Source organism: Lycium barbarum, chromosome 11 (genome assembly GCF_019175385.1).
Source record: "Lycium barbarum isolate Lr01 chromosome 11, ASM1917538v2, whole genome shotgun sequence".
NCBI classification, from domain to species: Eukaryota; Viridiplantae; Streptophyta; class Magnoliopsida; order Solanales; family Solanaceae; genus Lycium; species Lycium barbarum.
The window spans coordinates 7162628-7174754 of NC_083347.1; the positions used below are offsets into that span (position 1 = coordinate 7162628).

The 12127-nt window shown below is 36.0% G+C and overlaps 2 protein-coding genes across 2 annotated transcripts; both read right to left on the bottom strand.

Moving 5' to 3' along the window:
* Positions 1-50: 50 nt before the first annotated feature.
* On the bottom strand, positions 51-708 carry LOC132620405 (protein PELPK1-like). The gene has a single exon (XM_060335067.1). It carries the CDS (start codon positions 562-564, stop codon positions 172-174), a length of 393 nt encoding a protein of 130 aa, XP_060191050.1. The 5' UTR covers positions 565-708; the 3' UTR covers positions 51-171.
* A 1109-nt stretch (positions 709-1817) lies between these two features.
* LOC132617241 (dol-P-Man:Man(6)GlcNAc(2)-PP-Dol alpha-1,2-mannosyltransferase) lies at positions 1818-8155 on the bottom strand. Its single transcript, XM_060332212.1, has 10 exons — positions 7765-8155; positions 5941-6028; positions 5659-5818; positions 5104-5321; positions 4484-4779; positions 3650-3764; positions 3432-3570; positions 2533-2729; positions 2333-2422; positions 1818-2235 (listed from the first exon to the last, which is right to left on the bottom strand). The coding sequence occupies exons 1-10, from the start codon at positions 8037-8039 to the stop codon at positions 2104-2106; spliced, it is 1710 nt and encodes a 569-aa protein (XP_060188195.1). The 5' UTR covers positions 8040-8155; the 3' UTR covers positions 1818-2103.
* Positions 8156-12127: the final 3972 nt, after the last annotated feature.

The following is a 12127-nucleotide window of genomic DNA, read 5'->3' on the forward strand; positions in this document are numbered from 1 at the left end:
TTAACACAAATGACAATCAATGTATAGCACTCAGAGAGTATGAATGATACAGTACATCATCAAGAATCACTTAAAAGATTAAAATTACAAAAGAAAAAGCCAAAAGAAAAAAAAAGCAGTAGAGTGGTAGGGTAAGATAGGTAACAATCATGCGGTTGGAAGCCCGCAAGATTAGTTGGATGGAGGTGGTGAAAGGGTAGGAATGGTTGGAATTGTGGGAATGTTTGGAAGTGATGGCATGTTGGGCAGAGGAATATTGGCTGGCATTGGAGGCAGAGTCATTTTCGGGAAGACAGAGGGCAATGTAGGCAGAGAAGGCAATGGTGAATTAGTTGTTGGAAGTGTTGGCAAAGACGCAGCACTTGGCAATGGTGGTAATGTGGCTGCTGCTGGCAAGTTGGGAATAGCGGGCAATTGTGGCACCGTTGGTTGAGGCAATGACGGGATTGTAGGCAAGTTGGGAAGTTGCAGTAAGCTGCGAGCAACATGACTTGTGGTGATGCTTGAAAAGGACAATAATGCTGTGATCAACAAGAGAATTGAGCAACTGTTAGAAGCAGCCATTGTGTCAATTTGCTCTAGATTGCTCTGTTTTTACAGGGAAAGTTGTGTTTTGAATTGAGTACAGATAGATCATTGCTAAAGGGCGTACGTATAGGCAAAGTTCTTGAATTAATTTGTTGGTAGTTAACCTTCCCTAATGGTTGCTTTGAGGAACAATATGCACGGACTTTGAAATCAAGAAGTTCTCTGAAAGTAGTATATAGATGAAGTTTAGAACCATAATTGGTGAACAATATAACAACACTAATACTTGATTGAAATCATTTTTTATACTCTAAAATTGACTTTCCTACACATGTTAATCCTAAGAAGAATGGCTTATCACCTACATGTCTCATGGAATATCAATTTCTAACTGCCTAGGAAGAATGGGTTATCAGTTATCACAGCACGTGTGAATCAGGGGCAGAGTTGTTCTAATTAAAATTTTATTATTTTCTTTGTCTTTATTTTTCCCCATAAAAACAAATATCGAGACGTACTTTTACTACTTAGGGGTCGTTTGGTTGGAAACAAGTTATCCCAAAATAACTTATCCTGCGATTAGTTATTTCAGGATTAGTTATTCCACCCTCCCACAGGGATAAAATAACACTACAATCCCGGGATAATAATCCCAGGTAATTGTACCACCATTTTATTCCAATCAAATATGGGATAAATTCATCTTAAATATAATTCCAGGATTATTTATCCTTATCTCTTGTTCCAAATGAGCCCTTATAGTCTAAATTAAACATCTATCGTTTTATTTACAGAAAAACTTACTATTTACAAGTACTCCTCGTTAATTTAGGTAAAAAGAATATTTTGTATTTAACTTTCGCAGTGGAATCAGGTTGAGAAGGTGAGCTAACTGCTAATAACAGAAATATATACTCTAAAATAGCGCTAACGCGAGATACTTCATGCACTGAACTGCCCTAGTGCTCCAAAATTGCAGAACTGGTATTGATGAAATTAAACGGGTCAGATGTAAACTGCACTTTGACAACAAAATTGATCAAATCAATGGGACAATCGTAGAAGTGGTATTGATGAAATTAAACGGGTCAGATGTAAACTGCCCTTTGACAACAAAATTTATTAGATCAACTGACGCAGTTCCAAACTATTTATCTTGTGTTTTTTGTAGTGAGTGTCCACCCTCTACAATTTCATTTTCAACATACCAGTAAAAGATGAAGATATAACACTACAGTGTACCTTCGAATTTTCAACTTTACCAATGCAACAGGCGACAAAAAATGATAGGTGCTCGAATCAACCAAAATTTTGCCAACAAGAGAATTCGATTTTTTGCTTCCGAATTAAAATTTAAACATCAATCTGCGTAATCTACACTGACAAAAAAAATAAAGTGCAAAATCTGACTTCCAAGTTAATGGAAGATTAGATCCAATAACTAAAATCAACTGACTACACTCACGTGTAGCGAGTATCAGACTACAAAAAGTTAAATAGTCAACATTAGCGTACTTCTATACTCGGGCACTGTCAAAAGTTGCTCAACAGAAAATTCAGCGTGTACATCCGCAATCACTTCTGTATTCTCCTAAGTAATCTGTACTGGCCAAAGACATTCTTCTGCTGCCATTGATATGGAATAAAGAATGATCGATACATTGGAGGAGACAGTTCCCTATCTAGATACGGAAGTGCTGCAACTATCTGTAGGCAAAACTCTCACAAGTCAATAATATGCAGCACGCTGAGAGAGAGAGAGAGAGAGAGAGAGAGAAATGAGCTTAAGAGGATGAGCCAGTACCTCCCATTTAGACAAGTCACTTCCTCGCGTAGGATAAGGGCGTTGAAGTTGCAGCTCTATCAGGAAAGTGCATTGCTCAGGATCTCTAAGCTGTAACATTATTACGAAACCAAGCAGTTTCATCCTACCGTTGAATATATTGCACACCAAAAATAAATGGGCACTCTTTCTGGTTAAACATAATAGGAGAGTCTGCTTACATATTGCCCCTCTGACGCCTTGTTCTTATTATTGAAGTAAGATGGTGCTGCTGAGGTCCCACCCAAGCTAGAATTGAATGGAATAGGAAGAAGGCCTGTGAATCCATCATCCAACCATCGAACTTGGCCCACATAATCAGGAATGAAGAACGAAGAAGGGAATCGGTGCCACTCACTTCCAACACAAAGGACAGAACCTGAACCACATGGGGAAGTTTAACATATACACGGAGAAACAGATACTGCATGTGAGACTTTCAGAACATGAAAAGATGGTGCATGCATCTAGCCTCATATGCTAAACAAAGCACCAGAAATGGACTGCATCTAGCAACAACAAAGTAAATGGAGAAACAAGAACATAGCTGTAGCTGTAAAATGGAAAAAGAAATCACGTATAGATGTCCTGAGGTAACTTTTTGCTCACATTTGACAAATGCTCATAATATAGGGCGTTAATCTAAAGACCAGATAAATGGAGAACCACATGATCACAGCAAATCAACCTCTCATATCTTGACCTGAACACCTTTTTGTTCCTTCAACAAGTCCATCTAGGTTCAAATAATTAAATCAGGTGGTATTCACTTTCAACCCTATGCCTGAAAGGCACATCTTTGGCTCCAAAAGATCAGAAGAATCGTTTCACCTGCAGCTCATTTATCCAGCATTTGCTAACGTTACTGGACAAAATACTCTCAACAACAACAAGTTCCAAGAAACAATTATATGGTCATTTTAATCCGACAAGTATCTTAATGTTGAGATCACAGAATACATGTCATCCTCTGGTAAAGATTAACTCATGCATCAACATTTATACAACAATCATCAGAGTCTTAAAAGTTTTGAAGATGAAAGCAGCTATTCAACTCTTCATTAAATAGGCTAATCCTCACCTGTTCCAGCGTCATCATGGTAGTCCAAATGCTTGTAAATCTCAATAGGAGCTGAATAGCCATTAATAAGTGAAAATGTCCGAGCGTGGGAGGCACAAAGAATCAAACCCAGAACTAGAGGTCTGAGAAATTTTGCTATCTGCATAAGCAAAGCAAGTGAAAACTATAGGCACTGTTATTGAAGCTTTGCCAATTTCTCTTTGGACATAGGAAATTACCATAACTAGAGTGGATGGACCATTGGGATTATACTTGTCCTTGAACAAATCAGGAAAGCTCTCAATCACAGCAGCAGCAGCAACACAGATAAGTGGATATATTGGGTACAGAAATCTGCAAAGGCAGTAAATAATGAGTTGCTACATCAGATTCTATTTGCTTAAGTCCCATTCTTTTTCCTCTTTCTAAAGACCATAGTTCAGTTTTAAAGCCCTTTCAGGCAGTATGAATATGAATAGTCAGGAGTTACAGAGCATCAGCCGGTATAAATATCAGGATAAAGTAGTCAAGTCATACAGGTCCCCCGCTTGGTTCAATAGGGATTAGAACTTGATATTTAGGATTATGACATGTTACAACTTTCAATCTCAGATGCAGTAATAGATAGCTTTATGTTTCTTGGCTACAGAAATGATTAAAAACGAGGAGACTTGAAAGATAGCTTCATGTTTCTTGGCTACAGAAATGGTTAAAAACGGGGTCCAATCTGTTTTAGCAATGACACTAGTATCTTCAGGCAATTAGCATTTAGTGTCAAAAAAAGCTAACGCATCAGATATCAAGAACAGACATACATATCCCTGATGGGGTGGAATTTGGTATAGCACTGCAAAAAATATATCTGAAGAAGGCAAATATAGCTTCACTTGTACTAAAAAAGGATTTTGGTAGAGCATGTCGACCAAAAATATCTTCCCAGCTAGAACACTTGTCCTAGACAAGCCACTCCCGTGTGTTATATCTTCAGCGGTATATAAAGCTCTTCAAGTAGACATGTAATATATGATATCTATATATTGTCGTCACAAGAAGAAAAATTCAAGAGGACTAACCTTTCTTCTTTGTGTGGCTGTAAGGACATAAAGGCAATCCAGAGATAGACAGGTGAAACAACAACGAACAACTCAGGAGCATACTTCTTCTTAGCAATGGGTAGTATTGCTAAGAACAGTAGAGCAAGCACAAAACAAAAGTTGAAATTGTTAAAGCCATTCCTCAAATAGAAAGATGCCCCTTCAGTACCATAGAGATGACTTTCACCACCCCCTAAAACATTGTACACCAGCAAGTTCATAACAGAGGATGTCCACCTCTTATAGTAGTCGTAGTCAACAAGAACTGAGAGTACCTAGAACAATTTGTACAAGAAGTCGAGTCATCACACAGCATGAATTGGTATTCCAGGGATGGAAAAAAGCATGGCAGCAGCACTACAACGGGTAAAAACCTAATAGTGGAATTTTGAAATTTCAATTTAGGAAGACGGAATTGTAAATTAAATTTTAGCAACATGAACATTTGGTAGATGATTTTCGTGCATTATGGTAAGTATGAATAACTCCATATATTCGAAATTTAATAGTTTTGATTCCCTTTAAAGGAAACTTCTGAAATTTTAAGCTTGAAACACGAAAACTAAACATTGCAGGAGACTTAATATGATCAAACTTACCATAAGGACGATAGAAGTGACCACACCTGTAAAAAACACAGATTTGAAGCTCTTAACCAGTGAGTAAATTGTCAGTGGAAGAAAAGCTAGGATCGAAAACGGCCAGCCCAGAATCACTCCAGTGGCAGCAACAGAAACTGCCATGCCAGGCTTATTAAAGAGAAATAGTGCTGAAGAAAGAGACATGGCATACATTGAGAATGAACTTGGAAGGAAACCTGTGTAAAAGATAAGTAATAGGCATCAGTAGTATGAGAAAGCGGACACAACATACATGTAGTTGCAAGTTGTGAACAAGACCAAGGTGTGTTGGCAGCCAACATTGTCACCAGCACATATCTGGATCACATAATATGAATGCACAAAGAAAAACAGCTGATTTTTTGTTTTGACAAGGTAATATAAAAAGAAACAGCTGAAATTTAATAATCATTAATTGTTTATCACCAGTACATAAAAACCTCAAATATAATGTACTGAAATTAACATACTCGTGCTTCAGTGTTTACCACTAAAAAGGAAAAACCTCAAATATAGTTTAGTGAGAAAACATACTCGTGCTAGCAAAGAAACAACCACTTGCTAAGCATAGCATTGCGAGTGTATATGATGCAAGACGCTTTCCATACTTCCGGGAAAGGGCTACAACTAGAGCAGCATCACTGATGACAGACAGCACCGCAAGAACAATTCTCACAGCATAAAAGACTCTCACCTGATATATTGAGAAGTGGAGAAATTAGAGAAATGAATAAATGAAATGAGTAATGATGAGCAATATTGTTTTTATTTGTGAGTAATGACAAGAAATATCCGTGGGAATAAAAACAATATCACCTTTTCCTCCCCAAACCACCAAGAAGCAGGCCAACCCACTAGTTTGTGAAGCAGGATATACAGATACGACCGCAAGGCAAACTGCGAACTGCAAAAGACAAGTAATCCAACTCTGTAAAGTACTACCATAACAAACTCAACTTAGTTACTAAAGAGAATCATACTAATATCATCAATCAGTCAATTGCGCTTCCATCCCAAACAAAGTAGGGGTCGACTATAAGATTCCTTTGTAACCATTCCTAGTGGCAGAGCCATGATTTTCACTAAGGGAGGGTCAAAATATAAAGAAGCAAATGCATGAAGAAGCCAAGCGGATTCAACATACAATATACATACATAATTTTATTTTACCTATCTACACAGAGAGAAGTGATGTCAATTTACACCCCTTCAACAAGGCTGGCTCCCCCACTAAGCATTCCTCTCTATTTGCCCCTAAATTATTCCAATCCCAGTTTGCTTATAAATAATTTATCTAATAAGGTAAATAATGGGCTCTCAAAATCACACACTTACTCACACATTTGCACACGAGTCTCTAACAAAATTAAAGGACTCTCATTAAACACAGACTTAATGTTCATGAAACAACAATGACTAAACCTTAATCTCAACTAGTTGGAATCCTCTATATGAATCGTTTGCTGCCAACCTCAAAATATATGTCCAGGCATATGTACCGAAGAATGATACTGAAAGTAAACTACAGGATACTTGCATATTTAGATATCACAAGGAAGTAGTACTCCCTCCGTTTCAAATTATGTGAACCCGTTTGACTGGGCACGACATTTAAGAAAGAGTGAAGACTTTTGAAACTTGCGGTTCAAAATAAGTTTTAAATATTTGTGTGGCTGTAAGTCATTTCATAAAGTGAATTTGTTTTCAAATTAGGAAAGATGTCATTCATTTTGGTACTGACTAAAAAGAAAATAGGTTCATATAAATTGAAATAGAGGGAGTATTAGTTTAACCAGGCAATAAAGATTTTTACTCTCTCCGTCCCAATTTAAGTCTCTTAGTTTGGCTAGTTGTGGTCTTAAAGTAAAGATGTGTATAGTCCTTTAAATCTTATTACCTTAAACTTGCCAGGTAGAATGTTGGAATTGGAAAACTTACTAAATATAGAAAGAAGATTGTTTTTTTGGGGACAGACCAAAACGGAAAGTAAGACACTTAAATTGGGACGGAGGGAGTATCATTTAATACTGCATCAACTTTGAGCCTGTTTGGATGGGCTTATGCCTATAAGCTGCTAAAGAAAATAAGTTGGGTAGTCTAACTTATTTTTTTTGGCTTATAAGCTGCTTTAGATAAGCTAAGTCAAATGAGCCCAATTATTTTTTTGAGCTTATTTTAAGCACAAAATGACTTTAAGCTGGCCACTCAAAAAAGCTGAAAACAACTTATAAGCAACTTATAAGTCAATCCAAACGGGCTCTTTGTTTAATGGAGCCAAAAAATGATCATTTAAGAGACATTGAACCAAAAAAATGCTAAGCAATCAGCTAAAATTATACTCCCTATGTTTGGATTTGTTTGTCTTGCTTTCCCTCTTAGTCCGTTTTAAAAAAATATCTCTTTCCTTTTCAGACAACTCTTTAATTCCTGTTTAAGATCACAAGATTAAAGGGCATTTTTGGTACATCCTAAGTATCTTTTTAACTTAAAATCCATAAGATTCAAAAGTGTTTTTCTCTACTTTCCTAAACTATGTGTCAAGTCATTTTAGAGACACATTGAAACAAATGCTACACATGAGCTAACAAAAAGTATTCCATAACAACATTTAGTATAGTAATAACATTGAAGATGACGAACCTGTACTCCCAAGTTTGGAAACCAGACTTATAAAGCAAGTAATGAAGAGGCTCCCAATAATTAAAAACCTCATCACAATCGTGAATAATATTAGACGTAGCGCTCATGTGTCTCAACATCCCTAAGCAAATCAACGGTAAAAGCCAACCTAGACCTTTATCAACTTCCTCATTTTCACCGTACGATCTATCAGGTTTATCCACCTTTGTATACGCCGTTGATGGCGTTGATGATGAAGGATCCGACGGTAAAGGTCGTCTCTGCCTCGTCGCCATAGCTGCTTAGCTTCTCTCTTTTTGAGTTTTCTAGAAATATTTAGAGTCGTTTTGAACCGTTTAGAGTCGTCCGGTTTAAAGAGATTCTTTGCTTCTTCCTAAAGTTAATTAATCTCGTGTTTGAGCCAAAAGTTGGAGAAAATAACAAAAAATGGTCCCCTAATGTTTAGGAGAAGGTTCAAAATTATACTTACAAAAATAGTGAGTATATGCTATACAAATTAGAATTTGGGAAGAAATCTAGCTAAAACTATACTAAGAACCCGTTTGGCCATGAGAATTTTTCACTTCTTTTTGGAAAATGATTTCAGTTTATTTGAATATACAAACTAGAATTTGAGAAGAAATCTAGCTAAAACTATACTAAGAACCCGTTTGGCCATGAGAATTTTTCACTTCTTTTTGGAAAATGATTTCAGTTTATTTGAATATACAAACTAGAATTTGGGAAGAAATCTAGCTAAAACTATACTAAGAACCCGTTTGGCCATGAGAATTTTTCACTTCTTTTTGGAAAATGATTTCAGTTTATTTGAATATACAAACTAGAATTTGAGAAGAAATCTAGCTAAAACTATACTAAGAACCCGTTTGGCCATGAGAATTTTTCACTTCTTTTTGGAAAATGATTTCAGTTTATTTGAATATACAAACTAGAATTTGAGAAGAAATCTAGCTAAAACTATACTAAGAACCCGTTTGGCCATGAGAATTTTTCACTTCTTTTTGGAAAATGATTTCAGTTTATTTGAATATACAAATTAGAATTTGGGAAGAAATCTAGCTAAAACTATACTAAGAACCCGTTTGGCCATGAGAATTTTTCACTTCTTTTTGGAAAATGATTTCAGTTTATTTGAATATACAAATTAGAATTTGGGAAGAAATCTAGCTAAAACTATACTAAGAACCTGTTTGGCCATGAGAATTTTTCACTTTTTTTTGGAAAATGATTTCAGTTTATTTGGAAATTAACGTTTGGCCATCAATTATACAACTTGATGTTGTATTTGAAATTTGAAAAACACATCAAATCTTATTTTTCACTTTCAATACATTCAAACAACCAAATATTTTTTGCAAAAATTATAACCAAACACAATTTCATCTTCAACTCCAAATTCAAAATTTCAAATAAAGTGAAAAATATTTGAATTTCATGGTCAAACGCCTACTAAGAGAGCTAAAAAAAAACGAATTTTCACTGATAGTCTTTGAAAATGGCAATTCGTTACATATATGGATAGCAAGACCTAGGGACTAAAGTCTAACAAAGAAACTTAGGAATAATAAAGTAGCTAGCTTATTGAACTTAAGTGTAAAAAGTAAGATTTAATAACTATTTCTAACTACTGCAGCTTCTTTCCTCTCAAGTACTACTCTCTCAGCCTTCTGTACAACTCCACGAGCTTCTTCTAATTGTAGCTCAATTTAAATCGTATCAATATACTTTTGGATAGTTTCGGTTCTTTAAATTTGTTTAAAATGAGTATTTTTGTCTCTGTCATTGTGACATTGTGAAAAAAAAAAAAGTTTTTTCTTAAAGAAAATAGCTAGTGTGATTTCTTTTTGGTAAAGAATAGCTAGTGTGATTTCTTAATGGCATTTCATTGCTTAGCCTCTCTTTTTTTTCCTAGAAATTTCTGTATTTTCTTCTTCTTTTGTTCAATTTTTTTATTTCTTCTATTAGGCGTATGTAGCCTGTAAGGTTGGGGTTCAACTGAACCCCAAACTTTGGACGCGGAGCCTAAATTTATGTGTAAAAAATTATTAAAATTGCAATAAATAGTAGATATGAACTCCTAACTTTAAAAATATAATGGGTTAAATGCTAAAAATTTATAGATTGAACCCATAAAATTTAAATCCTAGATCCGCCTCTGGACTATACATTTGGTGGAGCGATTTTTTTGCAGTTGAAATGACTTTTTCCGGTTGGTTTGAACCGTTTGGGGCGTCTGGTTCATAGAGATCCTTTACTTCTTCTTAAAGTTTACTCATGTTTGAGCAAAAGAGAAACGGAAAAGGGCCAAATATACCCCTGTACTATCGAAAAAAGGCTTAATATATCCCTCATTCTAATTTGGATTCAAATAAATAAATATACCCCTCCACCATTAAAGTTAATCAAGGTGGAGCACAACTCACATGACATTAATATTTTAATAAAGTACATGTGTCATGCTACCTCAATAACCAAATCCAATTTTACCCCTCCCATCCCTATCTTCTTCCACTGCACCGTTACTTACAAGTAGGGGTGGCAAATGGGCCGTTTGAGCTATAGTTGGGCAGGTCAAGATGGGTTGAACCTATAGATGGGCCAAAGCCCAACCCTGTCCAAAGCTTGTTTGGGCTAAGATGGGCTGGGTCAAAATAGGTTAAATGAAGGGTCATAACCCAATCCGCCCAACTTAACCCACCTTTTCAACATTTTGAGAAACTAAAAATATCAATATTCTTTTATTGCAATTATTCTCTCGCTCATGCTTTTCTAAATAAACGGTGTTTTGAAAAAATCAACTTTAAATACTTTTAGGATATAACAAAAAAAAATTCAAACGTATGCTTTTACTCAAAATTATAAAGATATTCACTGTAAATATTTCCTCACAAGTAGGGGTGGGCGTTCGGTATTCGGTTCGGTGTTTTTAAAATTCGGGTTCGGTAATTGGTAATTGAAAGTAGATACCAAATACTGAATCGAAAAAGTTCGATTCGATTCCGTAAATCAAACTTCGATTTGGTAAATTTCGGTACGGTAGCAACTATTAATAATAAAGCATCATTTACTTCAGGAGACATGACTGCAAACTCAAGACAATTAATTAGTACTACAATACTAGTTTAGTTACTGTGTGAAGAGAATAAGTATTTGTTGCTACTATTGTAATTTTAAATTTGATCAGACACAAACAAAATGATAGTTCCAAACTAGCTTAATAAACATAAGTTAGAGCTACAGTGATGAACATTTCTTCATACGTATCGCAGTAATGAAATTAAATAGGTATTGTATGCTATCTAGTCTTGTAAGACCAACACCATAGATGAGGGGAACCTAAAATATTGTCTTGCCTGGGCAGAGTGTGGAGTGAAGTTCATAATTTCACACGGTATAGAAAAGGCTTGTCATTCAATAATTCTTAGAGGTCAGTCTCGAAGTGCTTACGATCCAACACTAATTCACAAGGAGCATGTCACGACCCGACTAGGGGGCCATGACGGGTACCCGGAGGTGACTACCGAGCACCACTCATTATGCTAATCATTATAATCATCTCGGACACATATAAACTCGAAGGCAACACATGCGCGCGCGCGCACGCGCACACACACACACACACATATATATAAGCCCTCATGGCTGCAAAAATGATATACAAAAATACAATGTAGTCATCATGGGACATCTACTACCCACACATACGTATGTACGAGTCTCTATTAGAGCACTAAGACATAAGGACGGGACAAGACCCCGTCATACCCAAAATATATATATACAAAATACTATGACCATAAGTAGCACCTCCGAAGTAGTGGAGTGCTCCTGTGAATTCGCTGATAAGATAAGCTCCTACTGGTCTGCATCGTCTCCCTGTAGGCATGAATACAGCGTCCAAAAAGAAAAGGACGTCAGTACGAAAAATGCACTGAGTATGTAAGGCATGAACAATACTAGCATAATAAAGAAATAATGAAACATAAGGTGAAGATATAACCTGCTTAAGTTTTTAAAGGAAAACACATATTATGCATATCAAATATACCATCATCGTTAACCCGCGTCCGGGTAACTGTCACACGCCGCCCACTAGTGGTGTCTCAAAATTTGATACGCTCAAATTACACCTATTAATGGTATAACGCGGACGTTATCAAATATAGTAACCCAACAATTTTGGGGTCGAATCCCACAGAGAACAATATGTAGACAATTTAAGCATATTAGGAATTATCACTAACAATAGCTAGACCGAACACATCAATGGTGATTTTTGATAAGGTTTTGATAAAATACGGAAATATAAATTCTAATCTAGAAAGCAAGTAAATTGATCAATGGCCACAAGAATGGAATAAAG

Bases quoted from the DNA above. Each gene is read 5' to 3' on its own strand.
- LOC132620405 (XM_060335067.1), bottom strand. From the start codon at position 564: ATGGCTGCTTCTAACAGTTGCTCAATTCTCTTGTTGATCACAGCATTA.
- LOC132617241 (XM_060332212.1), bottom strand. From the start codon at position 8,039: ATGGCGACGAGGCAGAGACGACCTTTACCGTCGGATCCTTCATCATCA. The intron at 5,322-5,658 runs GTATGTTTTCTC...TCTTTTACACAG, and splicing joins TTGTTTCTTTGCTAGCACGA to GTTTCCTTCCAAGTTCATTC. The intron at 2,730-3,431 runs GTGAGGATTAGC...CATGTGGTTCAG, and splicing joins CCATGATGACGCTGGAACAG to GTTCTGTCCTTTGTGTTGGA.